The sequence below is a fragment of the Puntigrus tetrazona genome, chromosome 24 (assembly GCF_018831695.1).
Source record: "Puntigrus tetrazona isolate hp1 chromosome 24, ASM1883169v1, whole genome shotgun sequence".
NCBI classification, from domain to species: Eukaryota; Metazoa; Chordata; class Actinopteri; order Cypriniformes; family Cyprinidae; genus Puntigrus; species Puntigrus tetrazona.
In genome coordinates, this window is record NC_056722.1 from 12,066,502 (window position 1) to 12,085,430 (window position 18,929).

At 36.5% G+C, this 18,929-nt stretch overlaps 2 protein-coding genes across 12 annotated transcripts; one reads left to right on the forward strand and one right to left on the reverse strand.

Annotated features, from left to right (window-relative positions):
• Positions 1-256: 256 nt before the first annotated feature.
• gcm2 (glial cells missing transcription factor 2) lies at positions 257-5,365 on the reverse strand. Of its 2 annotated transcripts, XM_043226224.1 has the most exons (6): positions 5,227-5,365; positions 5,029-5,108; positions 4,569-4,821; positions 3,948-4,060; positions 3,672-3,797; positions 257-1,379 (listed from the first exon to the last, which is right to left on the reverse strand). In XM_043226224.1, the coding sequence occupies exons 2-6, from the start codon at positions 5,068-5,070 to the stop codon at positions 474-476; spliced, it is 1,440 nt and encodes a 479-aa protein (XP_043082159.1). In that variant the 5' UTR covers positions 5,071-5,108; positions 5,227-5,365; the 3' UTR covers positions 257-473. The 2 variants fall into 2 exon arrangements, with proteins under 2 accessions (XP_043082159.1, XP_043082158.1); XM_043226223.1 differs by having other exon boundaries at positions 5,029-5,329.
• A 196-nt stretch (positions 5,366-5,561) lies between these two features.
• sycp2l (synaptonemal complex protein 2-like) lies at positions 5,562-18,749 on the forward strand. 10 transcript variants are annotated; one of them, XM_043226213.1, is made up of 34 exons: positions 5,562-5,722; positions 8,095-8,217; positions 8,411-8,530; positions 8,730-8,846; positions 8,941-9,042; positions 9,163-9,187; positions 9,273-9,358; positions 9,456-9,544; positions 9,683-9,717; positions 9,822-9,964; positions 10,055-10,107; positions 10,203-10,248; positions 10,355-10,447; positions 10,534-10,594; positions 10,774-10,937; positions 11,026-11,065; positions 11,145-11,187; positions 11,302-11,350; positions 11,426-11,466; positions 11,550-11,607; positions 13,012-13,061; positions 13,191-13,236; positions 13,344-13,446; positions 13,536-13,579; positions 13,678-13,804; positions 13,883-13,959; positions 14,028-14,085; positions 14,198-14,296; positions 14,686-14,792; positions 15,656-15,750; positions 15,927-16,026; positions 16,187-16,245; positions 18,283-18,361; positions 18,483-18,749. In XM_043226213.1, exons 2-34 carry the CDS (start codon positions 8,212-8,214, stop codon positions 18,522-18,524), a joined length of 2,457 nt encoding a protein of 818 aa, XP_043082148.1. In that variant the 5' UTR covers positions 5,562-5,722; positions 8,095-8,211; the 3' UTR covers positions 18,525-18,749. The 10 variants fall into 10 exon arrangements, 9 of the variants coding, with proteins under 9 accessions (XP_043082148.1, XP_043082151.1, XP_043082152.1 ...); XM_043226216.1 differs by having other exon boundaries at positions 14,061-14,085; XM_043226217.1 differs by having other exon boundaries at positions 13,224-13,236.
• Positions 18,750-18,929: the final 180 nt, after the last annotated feature.

Genomic DNA, 18,929 nt, shown 5'->3' on the forward strand with positions numbered 1-18,929 from the left:
TCCTATATAAACAAACATGGCTATTTCTAAGAAATTGTCTGTGAATGAAAGCTAAAAAGTTATTAGACTTTTCCTGTTTTACAATTTCAAATGTGATGAGAAAATATTGATTTTTTTGTTCTATGATTCTTAAAGTTTCCTTTTAGGATACTTTTGACCGATATATATATATAAACTTTCCTGCCTTCCTACAACTGCTAATTGTCAAGCATGGCTTTAAACACATTACTTGAATATATGGAAATGTACTCAATGCTGATGTCAGTTCGTTTAATCAATTTGAATCAAAAGTTTACATACAAATCCACCAGCTATCTACAATCACTTTAAAACTAAAGACGTTAAAACAGCTCAAATACTGAATATAAATAACAACACATTTCTATGTACTTGCTTTGCTTTTTAATGTTTGTTTGTTTTTGTTTTTGCTTTGTTTTGTTTATTTATACCCTGTTTGGTCTTTCTGCAGTTCCTCAGTATTCTCCACTATCGTACCTAAAAGAATGTGACATGCGTTCAGGGTAGCTGTTTGAGCTGTAACTGCTGTAGCGATAGCCCTCAAAGTTTTCAGACCTCTCCATTTTAGCTGGGAGCGTGTCCTGGTATGAGAGGGCAGATTTGATCACTCCTGAGTCCTCTGGAATCTTCAAGTCTGAGTAGGAGTTGGAAGAGGCCTCTTCCAAGATTGAGTTACAGTTAGACAGGCCTTTCACATCATAGATATTCTCTCCGTATTTGACAACAGATGGCTTGGGGCATGGCTGGTAGGACACTTTTGTGGTTGTGGTTATTATAGTCTGCAAAGCTGCTGGGGTGGCAGGGGCAGGTCCTGTGTACCTACATGGGTAGTCACTGTTGTAATAGTGGTGGTTGGTGTTAGTTGGAAGTTGAGAGTAGTCTCCTCTATCCCCATAGGCACCTTTACTAAGAATTTGCTTCCAGCCATGATGCTTTCCTGTAGTTTCTGCATAGCTCCGCTCATGGCTGCCTAATGGACTTGTGCCATGAGGCATGCCACTCAGACTGCTCCCCGACTTACTGGGTTCTGTCTCAGTTTGTGGGCTAGAAGGATCCTTATACAGTGCTGTTGGATAAGGCCCTGAACCAAGGTATCCTGGAACTGCAAAGTCATACCCACAAGGAGGGCGGGTCATGTACAGACGATGGTTGGTAGGCTTCTGCAATGAGCTCGGAGCATCCGCCATGGTCGCTGCTGTATGTGTGTCATAAGGGAACTTGTAGGGCTCTGTGTTCTGGAAAGGAGGATAGTGTTGGGTCTGTATTGGAAAGTTGGACTCTGCAATGATGCTGAAGCGCTCAGGGCCCTCCATGGTGAGCTGGTGGATATTTGGAAAGGCCATGTCATGGTAACGTCCAGGCTAGTGACAACAGAAAATCGAAGATAAGTTTTCTGCAAGTGGCCTTTCATAAGTGAAAACTGCCAAAAACTGCCACTCAAAAATCATGTTAATTTAAACAGCCTATTTTTAGTTCTGCACACAAAAAAATAGAGCTTATTTTTTTGTAAAAATACCGTTTTCTGTAAGGGGTAGGTTTAGGTGTGGGGTTGGTGTAAGCTGATAGAAAATACAGTTTATCCCCATACTCTCCCACTACCAACATGTGTGTTTATGTGCAAGCAATGTTTATGGGTATGTGTGCATTACTTAAAGCCACACATTAATATATAACTACCCGTTCATTAAATGGTTTTAATGCATACCTGCCACAGACAGTCAGGGTCGAGTATTCAGATAGATCATAGTACAGCAGTTCTTTCTAGTTCTTGAATCTAATTGTATGATAAGAGTGTGATATTCTAGTGAATTCAACTATCAATTGTTTCACCACTTCTATCACTCATCTTGCTGTATTTCTCACAGTGAGTGTAATGGGGAATGCCCTTATTTGTATTTGTAATAATTATAATGTTTTTGTGTCACGGAATGAAGCTTTAAGAGATTTTAGATGAGAATGTACTTGTTAAGACTTCAAATAACAAAGATAACATCTATTTTAAAATTTGCTTTCACAGTTCTAAAGATGTAAGCTCCAGCGCATCAGCAGATGTTCAGAGCTTATAAACCCACAGAGAGCAGACTCATCTCATCATATTTCTATAGTTGCGAAACACACAGTATTTCATTGTTAAACGATAATTAATTTTGGGTAAATCTAACAGGCAGTCTTTGGTCTCATTAATCTATTATTTGTTCCAGAGGAAAATAGTTTTGGCTTTAGACAAATCATTACATTATATTTTATATAATGCTGTACATCAGAGCGCTGCCTTTGTACTTTTGACTGAATTGCCTAGAAATGTTTAAAATGCCTTTTATTAAATTTTTGTTGTTTTTGAAAAATTATCATTCAATAAATATTCAGTAAATAAATAAAAATAGTATTTACAATTAAAGAATTATGTATGTACTCTTGATGGTAATTTTAGTTACATTATTCTGCCATTAGATGATGGCAGAGACTTTTATATTGAAATAAATTAAAACAGGGTTATAAACAAAAAAGCCATTTTTACTTTTCAACAACAGCTTGTGAGAAGAAACCAACAAATGGACTGAGCAGCACTGTCATTGGAAATCACCCTTAACAGATGACAGATATTGCTTTCCTTAGTGGACATTCAAAATAATGTTTTATTGTGAATATGAGATTTAGTTGCAGAAAGAATCAGGTGCAGGCTCAGTCGCACTAGCTCTCATAATAATCTGCATAATACAGTGAACTTATAATAGAGTAATACAAAAAGTGTTCAGTGAAGCAATACAACATTTCTTTGTTACTAGTTCAAAAGTGACATTTTTGAATGAGTAACCGAGGCTTGGGCTCAGCTGTTCAACTGCACAAAAGATGGTTTTACCAACCTAACCATTGTTGTTTCCTATGTATTTACACACCCTTGCCGTAAAACTGTTGTATGAAAGCAAAATCTTACTTGTAGCATTGTGATATGCTGTATATGACTTGTTTTCTGCCAAATCACACGTTTGCCAATATACCGCTATTTCACACTGCTAAAAGACTGATACTGCTCATATATAAGTGTCAAATATTGACATTATTTAAGATGAGCACAGTCTCTTACATCTTATATGTGGTTAGGGGATATCTTTCATACTGAGTGTTTCCTATGATTTTAGTGGTTATTTAATTTCAGTGGTAACTTTTCTATAGCTTAAACAATGCAAAATATGGTTTTGTTCATATTACAGTGCTCATGCATGATATCTTATGACTGTTTAAAGAAAACTTAATTTATAAGTATTTATCTGACAAATGCCACTTAAAAATCTGATGGCCACATTATAAAGCCTTTTGGATGTTTATAGAAATGTTTGTTTTTTAATATTACAGTATAAAGCCACTCACAAGATATAAAAAACATACTGTGCAGATCCTAAACAATATCAATAAATGCAACATATAAAACTCTATAAAAGCATTATACACATCACTTAACAGGATATAATGGGTTATATAATGTGTTCCGTCATGTGTTAGAAATCATTATACTCTTAAAGCTATAACCACAAGGCGAACAGGTTGTAATGTCTTAAGAATACCCTGCTTATGCATAATAAAATCATGGGTACAAAGAAGGTAAAGTTATGTCTCAGATTTTGAATATGTGAACATGTGTGTGTGTGTGTTACCTCTGGCTCCACCAGTCTTCTTTTCTGTGAAAAGTGAGGTGAAGACATCCTTCTCTTCACTGCACTCCTTCTCGCCTCTGTTTCAGACTTACTCTCTGGTCTAGGGTGGTCATGTACTCCTTTAGCCTTAAAACAGACAGTGTAGAAAAAAAAGTAGGAATAGGAGAAAATTTAGCATTTGTATTTATTAACTTTTTACATAATTGTCTGCCAATTTTTAGTTATTCGACAAAACATTTCTAAAATGCCATTAAGAAAATGACCAGTTAAACTCACCTGGAAAAAAATTGCCTTCCCATCTACTCTCCAAAAATTGGTTACTGGATAGCCACTGTGACCTCGGCACGGAATCAACTCGAGAGCTGAGTTACAGTTTGGACAAAGCTTCTCTGCAAATGTAAAATGAAAATTATTACTAAAAAATAAAGTATTTCAAACTGGGCATTTTACAGACATGCCAACAATTACAGTTTTATTTTAATATTTTAATGAAATGCTCAAGTGTGGCTTTATTACCTGAACACAAGTGCAAACAAGATGTTTTGACTGAGCAAAACTGTCAAGGTCATGAGTGAGAGGGTCAGGCTAAACTGACATAACATAGTCTGCCAGGGTCTGCCAGTCTATTGAGCATTCTCACTGCAAAATCTATTAAGGTTGAGTAACAGTAATTACTGCAAATCATACACTCTTATAAATAAGAGTTGCTTTATATATATATATATATATATATATATATATATATATATATATATATATATATATATATATATATATATATATATATATATTCACACCACGCGCTTCAACAATGGTGTAGTTTTTTAGGAGATTCGTTTCTAACACGACCGACTCTTTTATATGCTGGTTGTTAGGAGAAAACGTTACTGAACGTACTTTGCTGTTTCTGTCGTGCTTTGTCACAAATGGCCGGTCTCAGCTGAAGTTTGGACCCGTCTGGGAGAGAGCAGTTTCGTGAACACACAACCACACCAAGACAAGACTTCTTTAGGATTTGACAGTTATGATTGTTAGTGTTCCTCATGGCCCATCCGCTCAGGTGTCTTTGTGCGTTCTTATCTTCACTGCTGTAAATGTAACGCACATATCCATCCGTCCACTCCTGGAATGCGTCATACTGCTTCGTGTCCTGAAAAAAAAAATGTTTTCATTATTATGACTATACTTAGATATTTCGCGAGAGGACATCTAATGCAAAAAAAAAAAACTGGTCATATAGAAACTATAAAATTATTTTAGTGTAGCCTACTTTACTTTTTAAAAATTGAACATGAATGAAAAGGGAAATAGCATGTTCCGTTTTGCCTACAGATGCGTAAAAATGTGAAATATTTACCTGTGGAAGCTTAGGATCGTTTATATCCCAAGTCAGTTTCATCCCGAATGAACACACGCAATCTGTGCTGTCAAACTGATCTGAGGATTTGGACATGATGCGAGTCAACTCCGGATCATAGCAACCATGAGAGTTAAAAATTAGCTTGAAGCAAAAATTCTGCTCGGAGTCTAGATTATTTGAAAAAATGGATCATACATTTCAAGTCACGTCAATTTTTTTTTTTACTTCCAGAAAGCGTCTTTTTCTTTCTCTTGTAAAAATCCACGTCCGTCCAGGTGCGCTCCACACAGGTAATGGTCTCAGGTAAAAGCTTCTGTGTATATGTAAAGAAGTAGGCTGGACTTACACACACACACACACACACACACGCACTACCTAAAAAACTGAGATCTTTCACTTTAAACGATCCTTGCGTTTCACCTAACGGCAAATCCTTTCGCAGCAAAACCAACGAAAGCTCGATATTTGACTACAGGGTGGAAATGGCACAGTTTGTCTTAAATAAATTTTCCTTACATATTCCAGATTTTATCTTGCGTTTACAGTTTTAAGGGGAAAATTACAGCCTCTTTTAAAAGCGAACCCGACGGTGTGGTATTTCACTAGTAGTCAGCGAAATTTATGCGAGCGACTTTCACTGGGACTGAGCCGAGGCTGATGGTCACAGAACAGGACTGGTCCAGTCGGTAAGGTAATGTGATCTACTGCAGGTCATTAGTTGTTGTGTGTAAACGAAAAGCCGCACTGCTGACACAACACGGACCGGTCGTTAACACAACAAACACGACGCAGCTCATAAACACGCACCTTTTATGTATCTATATGCGATCACTGATTGATTGAAAATTACAAATGCAAGTGATTTTCAGTAATGCATCCACCCTGGACTCAAACTTTAAATGTGTGGCGTTGCTTTGTCCTGTTTAACATATAGGTTCAAACTAATAATAATAATAATAATAATAATAATAGACCGCAAGACTGTTGTAATTAGGTACTAATCTGTCATCTGGAGTCTCAAAGTAATCTCATTTCAAATATTTTAAACAATTTTAACCGGTATCTTGAAAAGCAAGTCTCTTCCTAAAATACCGTGTCTGAAGTCTGAAAAAAAAAATCTATACAAGAATACAACATACAGTGATAGGCGTACTGTGAGCTAAAATTAATGTGTTTGTAATTCAGTTAAATGTATCTTCAGGGTTGCATGGTGCAAATGTAAGCTTATCGTGTATTTTTATTTCATTGTAGTTGTTCAGTTGAAAAAATATATTTAACAGTGCAGGAATAAATGCATCAATACATTTTATTTAATACTTGTTTTTCTTTTTTGTCCTAATTTATCACAAACAAGAATGTGTTTTTTTCTTGAGACGATACTGATACTCGTTTATACATACTTATGAAGGCAAGTTGTTTTATTTTAGCCATAATATTAACGAGACACTTATCACTTATGTCCGGGTACCGGTTAAGCATTTATGGTTACAATAATAATAACAATAATAATAAGGCTTATTATTTCATTTTACACAACTATTGCAGCCTATCTTTTGTTCATTCTTTTTTGTATATATATATTGTTGCCTTGTTCAATTGAATTTGCATTACTATTTTGCCATAAGAACAGTTCAACCAGTTCACTTAACATTGCTGTTTTGTTCATTATATTACTTTTTGTCTGCACAGATAATATATGCAGAGTAGCAGTACAGTTGGCAGATGTAAAACTTTGTAGATGTAATTTGCAAACGAGCACACACAAATTCAGACAGGATTATTTTAGTCTCAATTTATTTATCGATTTATTCATTTTACTTTTTCAACTTCTAATTTCGTGAAGGTGTCTGAAATCGTGTTGGGCGATGTTCCTGTGTTTTCAATTAAAGCAACAAAAGCGTATACATCTACCTAAAATTTACTTTCATTGAATGAAAGTAAAAACTGAAGAATTTTAAGGAACAAATTGTAAAATCGGAGCACATCATATTAGTCAAATGCCTGTAATCATAAAAGCAAATATTTCATTCATGCATAATGGATAAACACACGCATACACACATACATACCCACACATTTATATGTATTTTATATGTAGAGAAATAGTATTTATTTTATTTGGACTCAAAGTCGACGTCTTAGGCCACATCTACAAGTCCATACACGGCGCACTGGACGTGAATTTACTCGATAAACTATTCTTAAAAAGCATCATAAGCCTTATTTTGATCTTAGTTATTATAATATTACAAGCTGTTTTACAGGTTCGGATTGTTAAAAGCATTTTTATTTTATGTAACTTTATTGATTTAAATTTAATTATTTTTATTTTAATTATTTATTTTATAACGTGGTATGTACAGTAAACAATTTGCTAAATTTTGGATATTTTTATATTTATGCAAACTCTATAAAAAAAAAAACGACAGCCTATGTTTCGACAACATATAGCAACTATAACGTCGTTTCTACAGATCCAGCAACATGAAATATTCATATTGCCATAAATAGTTGCGGGCTAACACTTCGTGAGTATTGTTTTAATATATATTTTTTTTCATCCTTGCCTGAGTCTACAATGTGATCACTCTTTGTGATTGTCTTTACCAACCAAAAAGTAAACAAAAAAAAAAACAAATATATTATTTAATTTACGATTTATCCCGTGAATAATTCATTTGAATGCGTTATTTAACGGTTCTCAAATCTTCACTTTCTTTGCATGTTTGTTTTCACTTTAAACATTTTTTTTCTTTCATTTTTTCACATCTAATCCCTATTATCATGTTTTTTTTTTTAATTTAAATGAAGGAAGCGCATATTAGCTACATAATACAGACATTGGCGGTGATATTAGGCCTACTGCAGTGATATTTAACACGTCTGTAATATCGGTGTGGAAATAATCAGCTTGTAGTCATTTGTTAGTGCTTTTACACTTTTAACACTTTCTTTGTTAAGAAAGTATTCCATGATCGAAAGGCGAGTAAACGTCATTTCATCATAGGCTACCGAGTTTTTGAAAATGCTTCATAAAGCGTACCGTTTCCTGATTGTTTACAGGTTAGCGGAAGTCGCTTTGCAAAGGGTGTAAAAAGGAGATAGAGAGCCTAATTAAAAGCCACGTGTGTTTAATTAGACAGTCTACAATCTGTGGAGAAGCTCGTCTGTCTGTGCATCATGAGTGTGAGTTCTTTTCTGCGGGGTTATCGTATCACTGTCGATTTATATTAAACATAGGGTTCTACTGACTAATAAATCACTTTGAATTGAATGCTTGCATTAATATTACTATAAGTTAAAGCACGATAGACCCGATTGAGTTATGTGTTTTTAGTATTCCAGGCATTAATTCACAGTGCTTCTCTTACTTATACAGTTTACGTGTAGACTTCACGATGCCTTTGTCCAAAATAACCTTGGCATTGCTATTATGATTCTTAATGAGGAAAAATCGTCTGTATCCCTGGCTGATCGACTGGATGAAGTTGTCATAAAGGCATGTTATGAATTTGCTTTTCTGTATTTTCATGAAACATCAGCGGTACTTTCTGTAGGAATATGCCATAAATAACATTGTTGTTGTTGTTGTTATTATTATTATTATTATTGTTATTATTATTAAGCATATGTTTAACTTTTAAGATTCTTAGTCGCAAGGGATAATATTTCTTACCCATATTATTACTCTTCATCAGGAGCTGCATAAAAACGAACATAAGAACGTTGCGTTAGTATTACGAGCAATGGAACATCTAATTACTAAAGATGAAGACAGCATCCAGAAACTTGTTCATCACGGCTTGGTTGTGAAGATAAGTATATTTATCTCTTTCTCTTATAATTATGATAGAGAATTAGCCTAAGCTGCAGATCGGCATTACTATTTGTAATCTGCTCGCTTTTCAAATGTTGAATTGGTTTGAGATTTCGTCAGAGCATCTCAAAGAACCGCACAAACCGCCCAGGGACGCCATGAATCTCATCGAAGTTTTCTACGAGGTTGCCATGGTAACACATCTTTCTGTGGCCTAATGCAATTTCTGTAAAGATATCTATCCATTATTCAGACTCATTTTAAAGACCCCCTCCCCCACCTCTCTTTTTTTTTTTTTTTTTTTTTAAATACAGGCTTTGTGTCAGCTGACCACAGCAGGTGACCTATACTTGTATTTTATTTGTAATATAATAATGATAATGATAATGATAATAATGATGATGCATTTTGGTGTGATTCGAAGGCAGCAATAAGATCTTGGATATATTTTTGCTGCGGTTTGGGGCTGTTGTTTTGGATTATGAAGTGCCTTTCTGTCTGCGTCTGGAGGTAATTGTAATAAAGCTGACAAAATGCAAAAAAAAAATAATAAAAAAAAATGGTAAAAATTAACCATGTTAAATAATTTGACCTTTTATATACACAGGCCATCAGAACCATAAACTCTATGTTGGACAGCAGCTCTAAAGACATAAGGAAGAAACTCTGCCAGTCAGATGATCATGCCGGGCTCTTGTAAGCTATCACACGCATGCATTTACAATTCAAGCAAGGCTGCACTCTAGTGGACAACAGACTTCTTTACGTCGCAAACAGACCATTGATAAAACGGCGAATTATGTTGCAAACATGTTTGCGTTGTCATTCTTACAGAGAGGACTTGGCAAAAGCGCTGTCAGACATTGGTGGTAAGCCTTTTGTTTTTTTGTTTTTTGTAAAGAATAATCTATAAAATAAAGGGCTTCGTGTTTGATCACAATGTTTATTTTATAATATTTGATACTGTCACCAGATTATGAAATGCAGGTGGCCATTTCTGAAGCGCTCTGCAGGATGACGCCAAGGAAACTAAGAGAAGACTTTGCTGGCAAATGGTTCCATTTCAGAAGCTTTGCTTCAGCTTTTACTTCAATTCGTGACAAAGATTTTGAAACCGTATGTTTAGGCATTTATCACTGCTGAAAGTATTAGAATCTACAGTAATTTTGCAGGTATAGTGTGTGTTGTGTGTTTTCTTTTTTGTAGGACTGTAGGACATTTCTGAATGAACTCAACAGCTACTTTGGAAACTCAAGAAGGTATATTTGAGTTGTATTTACAATGCAGGTTTTATCTAGTTATTATTGGCTATAAAGATTTGACATGTTTGCATGATCTTGTCCTCCTGTCCTAGAGTCTTCTCTTTCCCTTGTATTCAGGCTTTTCTTGATGCAGCTGAGGTAAATGTGAAATATTTTCTTACGAGGAAACACTCCACCACCCACAGTAATTTATTTGTAAACACTGCAGTTTTTCCCCACCAACCATTGTTTGATCCTTTTTCAGCTGTTTAAGCCTGAAGATGAGTTTCTAAAGGAGTTTTGGGTAGATTTCAACATTGGAACATCAACCATTAGTTTCTTTGTGAATGACCCAAAGGTTTGTCTAAAATGTTTCAATGTACAAAAAACGTTTTATTTTCTTCAGTCAGTAGTGAAACTAAACTGGGCTTTCATTTGTGGTAGAACACACTGTGGGAGTTGATTCACCTGCCTAAAGATGTTGTCAGCATGTATGATCTTCAAGGTGTGATTAATCACAAATGGCACTGACCATGATTTCAGTTTATAAGAAAATGTTTACAGCTTTCCTTTTATTAGTGTTAAAACTAACTACAATCCTGAAGTAGATTAAATGTTACTTGGAATTGTTTTTGTCGCAGTTCAATAATCCTATTTCTTCAAATGTCTTTTTCATTGCTTTAGAGCATAATGATCAGAAGATACTGGAAGTTCACATGAGTACCCCACTTTCTCATGGAGAGATCACTGGCAAAACTGTCAAAATCATCTTTAGTGCAGAGCATAATATTGAAACGGCCATGACAAAAGTTTTTCCAGATAAACCAGAGTCTTCCTCAGTTTCAAAGGTTTTGGCATGTACTGCTTCCCAGTTTAAAACATTATGGTCTTATTTAAATATCACATACGTAAATGACATGTGCTTTTTATTACTAGGAAGCTGTGCAAACAGGGGGTTGCTTGACCAATACAGAAGGCATGCACCTTACTCTCTATCAGATACGCTTTGTTGAAGTTCATTTATAGTACATTTTTCAATATGAAGTCTTCTACAGGAAACCAGCATGAACAAACGTCAGTGCCACAGACTTTTACCAGGCATGTTGGCCTAACTGTGTTAAAGTTATGTAAATCCCAATGTTTACATTGAGAGAGCAACATTTTGATTTGTACATTTTCATTTGATAAGATTAGTATCTGATTTTCTCACAGAATGTTTTCTCTTAGTCCATCTGCTGCAGAAACGAAAGTCATCCATCAGGTAGGCTACCTATAATCAAGATGGTAAACTAAAGCGGTTGTGTGGGTACCCAGTTTCACCAATGCCATTTTTCAGCCTTCCCCTTTGCGTGGAACAAACAGATGTTCAAGATCAAAGTAAGACCATCAATTGCTGTACTTGCACTCTCTAAAAAGAAAAAAAAAGTGATTTTATGCTTTTCTCTCTATGGTGAGTAAAGAGTTAAAGGAACCTCGGGTCAAGACATCTTACAGTTTAAGGATCACTCAGATTCAGAGGTATGTTGTGTGTGTGTGTGTGTCTGTGTGTACTTGCTGTTTGCTTGGATACATTATGGGGATCAAATGTCCCAACAAGAATAGTAATAATAGTAACTTTTTTTTTTTTTTTTTCTTCTAAATGTAAGAATGCAGAAAGTTTGAGTACAGCTAAGGGCTTTTCACATCGGTGGCTTGTCCATTTGAAATCAAAATGTATTATCTTTATCTACTTTTAGCATATATTGCTTGTCTTGATGAACAACTAATCAGTGCAAGTTAATCTGCTGAAGGAAAAAAATGTCTCCGTAATCTAATCAAAGTCTGAACATTTACTTCCACTCTGGCATTCCTTTTCTGATAAGTTTGATAGCTGAATGCACAACCATCTATCATCTTAATATAGTATGTGAAATAAGAGTGTCTCCCAAAGTATAGTAAGTTGAAAAGAGCATGCCAAAGGTCCCAATTTCATTCAGTGTGTATCAGTGCACACTGTAATGGCTAATATTTCCCACAATAAATTCCACATCCTTCCTCTGGAGAGGGATTCAGTCCAAAACTACAAACACGAATAAAATGATTGTAAAAACTACAATCGTGGCGGATTCTGTATCCTTACTGTCCAAAAATATAGACTTATCTTATTCCCTACCTCTAAAACTAACCCTAAAGTTGATGTTATAAGCTTCCAAATGATACCATATATGTCCAAGTCACTGTTTTATTTTATTTTTAACTTTGACTATGCATTCAAAATTTTTATTTTTTTTTTGGGTGTACAGAAAATATAGAATCACACTGTGAATTTACTTTTAAAACGCGTTGTTGCTGAGAAATATAATGAAGCAATGCACTATGGAAACTGTGCGTGCAAAATCTATATAGATATAGATTTTATATAGAAATTATATATATATAGCACATAGAGCACATTTTGGATGGTAAATGACAAAAATTAAAGGGCCACTCATTGAAAACTTGCAGTTTTCTGGCATATGAGTAGGTGTGTATATGGCTGCTCCAGGTGATCCTTGAGGTGTCACAGTGTCAGAGTGACACTTTTGACACAGACCGGTCAGGGAAGTCACATGACCGGAATCCAACTATAGCGTTCATGACTGCTTTGTGGAGGTACCAGGTCAGTGGTGGGCAGAGACACACACATCAGGTCCAATGTCTTCTCACACCAATGTCAAACACCCTCACACTCGTAATTCATATTAAATAGGCCAATGTTTTTGAGCTCTCGTGTCAGTTTAATTTTTAATCTAGCCAGTCTTAATGTATGTAAAGTGCCATTTGAATGACTGCTGCGAAACTTGTAAAATGAATTGTAATAATTAATACCATTAGTTACATTGTAACCTTTTGACAATTCTCACAGTTTTAAAGTATAACACATTAAGATTGACTTTAATTTAGGTTGCACATGCCAAGACTGTATTGTTCTGTCAGACATCATCATCTAATGGGTAAGTGTTTATTTCTGTAAGGTATGTCTGATCAGATGGTGCTCATCTAATTTTTTAATCGGTATGAAATGTAAATGTTAGTGTCACTTACTGTAGTTTCTGTAAAACAATAAATTTTTTTAAAATCAGATCTACGAAATCTCTCCCTGGCACTCTGGGTAGAACTCCTGTTAAGGTTAGTTAGTGTGTGTGTATCACAACAGTTGTACATTTTCAAGAATGCTGTAGTTTTGAACAAAAGCAAATGTAAATATCAAGTGGAAAAAATGTGGATTATTGCAGAAGAAAATGAAGATGATTCATTCAGATGACTGGGGTCTCCACAAGGACACTCCACGTGCTGTCTACAGCAGGAGAAAGCCTAGAGCTAAGGGCAAACTCAGAGGCAGGCTATAAGTTACTCATTTTGCAGGAATACATTACTTTTATGAAATCCTTTTTGTATTTATTTTTCTTTAACTCCTTTTTATATAGTTCTTCCTCTTTCATCCCCCAGCAGTAATGAGGAGTTCTCTAAGGTAGAATGTAATTTGTCAGTAGATTTGCAGAAATCTACAGAAAAATAGCTACATTTATACAAGGTATAAAAACATGGGTTTTTATGAATTCTTTCTAGTATTCAACACCCAAAGAAAGACTTCAAGCAAAGGAAAGAGTGGCAAGTGAATTTTGGCCGTCTCAAGTCAAACTAGGGATATCACTGAACATGGATTCATCCTACAAAGAGTCCACTGCTGATTCAGGTGAGTATGATAACATAAGGTATATCTCATATCTCAGGCTGAAGGCTGCTTATACTGACCTTACTGACACCCCTTAAGGTTTTTACAACAAGACTGAAACCAGTTTACCACTAGAGGAACTTGATGATGATGATGATGATAATATTATTGAAAAGGTAAGTTGTTTTTTTTGATGTGGCGTGCTTATGCACGTTTACATTAAAATCTATACATATTTATTCAGCACAATTTGGATAAAGACACATCAACTCCCCAGAAAAGTGAAGCAGATGAATTATCAGGTGAGATGCCCCACAACCCCACCTTTTTGGTATTCTTTATTTACATCAAAGCCCAAACGTCTTCAGAATAACTATTTTTATAGATGGTTGGTTGTATGTATTTGCCACACAGAGCTGTATGTGGATCTGAATGGAGATATGCAACTTCCCAAACACCCAGCATTTCAACCCAGAGGACTTTTCATGTCTAGCCCACTAGAGGATGCTGCAGGTGAATGTTCAGTCTTCAACAGTTTACAGGGTGTAACATTTGTGCTGAACCCATGTAAGTTTGGCCATCACCTTTCCAGTGCATATGAGAGTAAATTCTTTCTGCCTGTTTCTGTTTAAATCATTAAGTAGTTAAAGCTGAAGAGCAGTAGCTAAGAAAGCCACTCAAGATTTAAGTAAAATTTGGATTTAAATCAATACTGATGGTGATTCTTGGCTCAGGTTTTTTTTTTTCATATTTTCTGAGTCTGCTCCAGGCTTTTTCTACTTGAGAAAAGGATACCATTGTGTGCTGCTTGTCACTGCCAAGAGAGTGACATGAATGCCAAGTGTGTGTGGGAGGGGGCAACTTCAATTGTAAAGGATTTAAAATGTGTTTCTCTGTGTCAGAACAAGTAACTACAGCATTGGTGGATGAGGGGTCTGAGGAAGAGCTGGGTGCCGGTGTCAAAGCTGTTTTTAACTCCTTTAAGACTCAGTTGAGAGCACACTTTACTGTGAGTACAGTAGTTAACTGCAGCCTTTTTATTTAATTTTTTTTTTTTTTTTGGCATTACGATTACCAAAAGTTTAGCCCTGAGAGATTTCAACAAAGCCAATCGTTGTAGTCAGAATGTCAACTTTGTCTGAGCATTAAAACAACTGGTGCTTGGAGAAAATTGGTGATTGTGTAGGGTGTTCAAGGCTCAATGATGGTGGAACCTCTTTAACAATGGCCATTTGAGGCTACAGATTGGTCAGAGAATCAAAGATGACCTTTTCATAATTTATTTTCTTCAATGCCGCCTCCTAGACCTTATGATTCAAAATTTATTAACATAAACGTGAGTTAAGGTTTTCACAAGTGGTTCTATGACTATGGGTGGTCACAGACTCAGGAGTGAAAGAAATGGAAGAAGCAGAAGACAAAATCTAAAGTATACGACGGTGTCTTCAGTGCTTGGCCCCTAATAAGAATGCCAGCGGATAATAGGTGCCATTACACCTTTTGATGCTTGACATTTAATCATAATATGTAATAATTTGCTAAAATCTAGACAATGTGCCATGGATCAGGCTAGCTGTAGAGCATAAGTTACTATATATTTTTTTTCTGGCTAGCCCCCTAAACTGGTTTCATGGGATAGGCCATAGTTTGCAAACCTATTTTATAAAAACTAAATTACTTGAACAATTTAGCCAGTAGAAAAACGTAATTGCATTTGACTCAAACATTGTTCAAAATTAACATTTTTAAAAAAGATTTGTCAACTGAAAGCAAAACAGGGAAATAAACTTAGGAATATTATGGGTGAATTAACATCTGATTTGTTCAATAGAATGCTTTTTACTTTATTTTTTGTTTGTGTGTGTGATCCAGAGCAGGTATAAGAAAATTGAAGCCAGATCACTGCAATCTTTAACAGACTGTCAAAGAAATGTGACCTCTCTCTTGGGAACCGTACACAATCAAAGGTACAGAGGACAAAACGCAGCAGTAGCAGTTCGCAGCTTCTTTGGTTTGGTCCTGTTTTGTCTATAAACAATGTAAATGCATATCACCAATTCAGCTGATTAAACACTAACACTGCTTTCTTTTTAATCAACATTACTGCTGAGATTAAAAAAAAACGTTGCTGTTATGAATGTAGGTTGATGCATTTGGAGCAATTCCAGAACATGGTGGTGCAGCAGTTGGCATGTTTGGAGCAGGACTGTATGTCTCTCAAAACCATCGAGAAAGAGACTGTGGTCTGTCTTTTAGCTTTTCAATAGAATGAGCTCATTGTCTCATTATATAGACTACCTTCAAAAGCATATATAACCTGAAATATATTTATATTCACCTGAACAAAGCATGTTTAATAGAACAAGTCGGTGCTATTCTCAAACGTACTTGGTCATGTTTCAGAATTTCTGGCAGTCGGAGTCTGACAGAGTTCGGGAATTCTGTGATAGACAGCAGAAGAGGTAGTCTAAGCTTGTTCCCTATCTGTCAGTCAAAACGAGTTATGTCGCAACGACTGGAGCCCTGATTTGCTCTGAGAAAATGCCAATAAAATTTGCCAAGTGATTAACTAATACTGAGCCACTCCCTGTCAGACGGGTATAATAGGCAACAGGTGTAACCACTCATCAGATTTTTGCTTCGGAGCTGAAACAAGAAGTTGGAAACAGAAGTTGTTCCTGGTGGCATGAGATGATCAGCAGCGTCACTGTTCATTAGGTTTTCCACCTAAAAGAGCAATTTCTCTGCACGGTCGACTTTTTAAAGATGCCTCTCTTGGTTGCAGTAGCTTCTAGTATGCTGAAGCTCAGTTTGTGGATGGTTTATGCATTTGTTGAAAAATGAGCGTATAGCTATAGCAGCGTGGAAATTGCACCTCTTTCTCCTGCTGGGGATGTGAGGGGCTTCTTCTGTCACTACCCGCTTTTCTGCCATGAACAGAAAACCATCGGCTAGTTTTCTGGGCAATGTGCTGGGCTAGTCCCCACAGACTTTTCACTCCTCCTCCTGCAGCAGCTGTTCTGTTTATCTCTCCAGTGACTTTGCGGTGCTGTCTTATGCCGTGCCCAGCATTTCACTTGGTGCACTGATGGAGGATTACACATCATTAGCAGCATCAGGGGATGGGTGTTGTTCTCTGAGGATGTAGATTTGGTCAGACTATAGGACCTCCCATTCCTAAACCCTTGCAGGGAGATGACTGGTTCCTAGGCATGGGCGTGGGTCGTGCCCTGGTTCTTTTCTTATTCCCGAAGGTGCACCAGGAACTGCTGCATGCATGTCTCCCCCATCCTTACTACCCTCAATGGTGCGGTGGCTAGGGGGTATGTTAACGTTCCGCAGGTGGAGAGTGCAGTTACAGTACAATTGTGCACGGAAAATGCAGCCACTTGGAGTAGCCCTCGTATCCTGTCCAAGGCCTGTAGGCAGTCAGCCACCTCTGCCTTGCATGCCTGGCTGTCCTGCAAGAATACTGAAACAAGGCACTAAGATGCACAAGGGTAGTACCAACCCGAGGTTGATACAGTAATGTGCTCGTCGACTAAAATGTGGGCCAAGAGTGCCGTCTATGGCTCAGCGTGACCGAGGTGATGGGGACTGTTGGCAAAGTTTTTGACGCCTCTATCTCCCGGGCTGAACTATTCTGTGACTCTGTCAAGAACTTTGCAGAGGAGTTCACAGCTGTGAAGAAGCAGACTGAGACCATCTGACAATGCTCTGCCACAGGTTACCTCAGCCTGCTTGTCACCAAGGGCGCCCTCCTGCAGCTTCAAGATCTGCTCCGCCCAGAACCCAGTGAAGGTCAGTTAAAGGCACTTTAGTTGCCTAGAGCTGTTGTCAATCATGCAGCTGATGCACTTTCACGAAGCTTGGATTCCCCAGGGAATGGTGACTCAACCCCAAGAAGATCCATCTCACTTGGAGTCAATTCGGAGAAACCCGAAGTAGATCTTTTTGCTTTCCTTTTTCAGAAAGCTTGCTTGCTTCCTCAATCTGCCAAACTGTAACAACAAACAGCAGAGATTTGAAGCAATACCTGGTTGAAATTTCTTTGGCGTTTTCTCTGAATCAGGGCTCTGAGCAAGACCCTAGTCTGTTGTCATGACATAATGTCTCCGTTCCCTCCATCAAGGAACGAGGGTTACATACTTAAACGTTTTATCTGCACTTGAAATGCACACACTCTTTGGTGTCTGTATATCTGGACTAGGTATATTAGGTAGTTTGCTTAGTTCATTTATGGGGTAAAATTAGGGATGTATAATATGGTCATGCAGAACATATGCTTTAAGCACATATTATACCAATAACCAGCCAATATGTTAATAGGCATGCTAATAAATAACTATTTAATGGGGAGTACTGGTCCCTAAACTAAAATGTTTACCAGTTTTCTAAAGCATTCGTTTGTGTGTTCATGAACTACTGCATGTTAAGCAGAAATCCATATGGCCAAGTCAACTTTTTGTATGTAAATTTTAAAAACTCTCTTTTAACAGGTTGGATACTCTCCTCATCCCACATGTGAGTGCTGAAGCACCATTTAGTTTATCTGCAAGAGAGGCTAAAATTACTACGGTGAGCGCTTTATTTTTATTTTTTTTTATTTTCAGGTCAAGAATATCTTATATAAATGTTGACATGTAAACCGTTAATAAGTACTACGTAGATTATCATTTTAAAATGTCATCTTCTCCAGCCCACCACTCTTACAGGTGCCACCACTGCAGATCCTTTATAGGACTTCGCACTATGGTGCTGGTTTTTTTTTTTTTTTAAATGTCTACTCCTAATTAAAGTAATTTTCGTTTACTGATGTGACATTATCATATGTATCATTTAGTTTATAAGCACTTGCACTGTTAAAGGCAATCATTAATGCTTTTTGTGGTCATTTTAAAAAAAAAAAAAAACCCAAATGTATAGGTTTGCACTAAAGACTTAAATAAAATGGAAATTGAAACTAGTCTTCTAGTACAAGGGTGCTTAACCCTGTTTCTGGAGATCTACCTTCTTGCAGAGTTCAGCTCAAACGATTATCTGATGCACTGTAGCAAGCTAATCTTAAAAGTGAAAATAGTAAAATGCATTCGTTGAACATTTTTCATGGGGTCTTTAACAGAGTAACAAATATATATATTACACA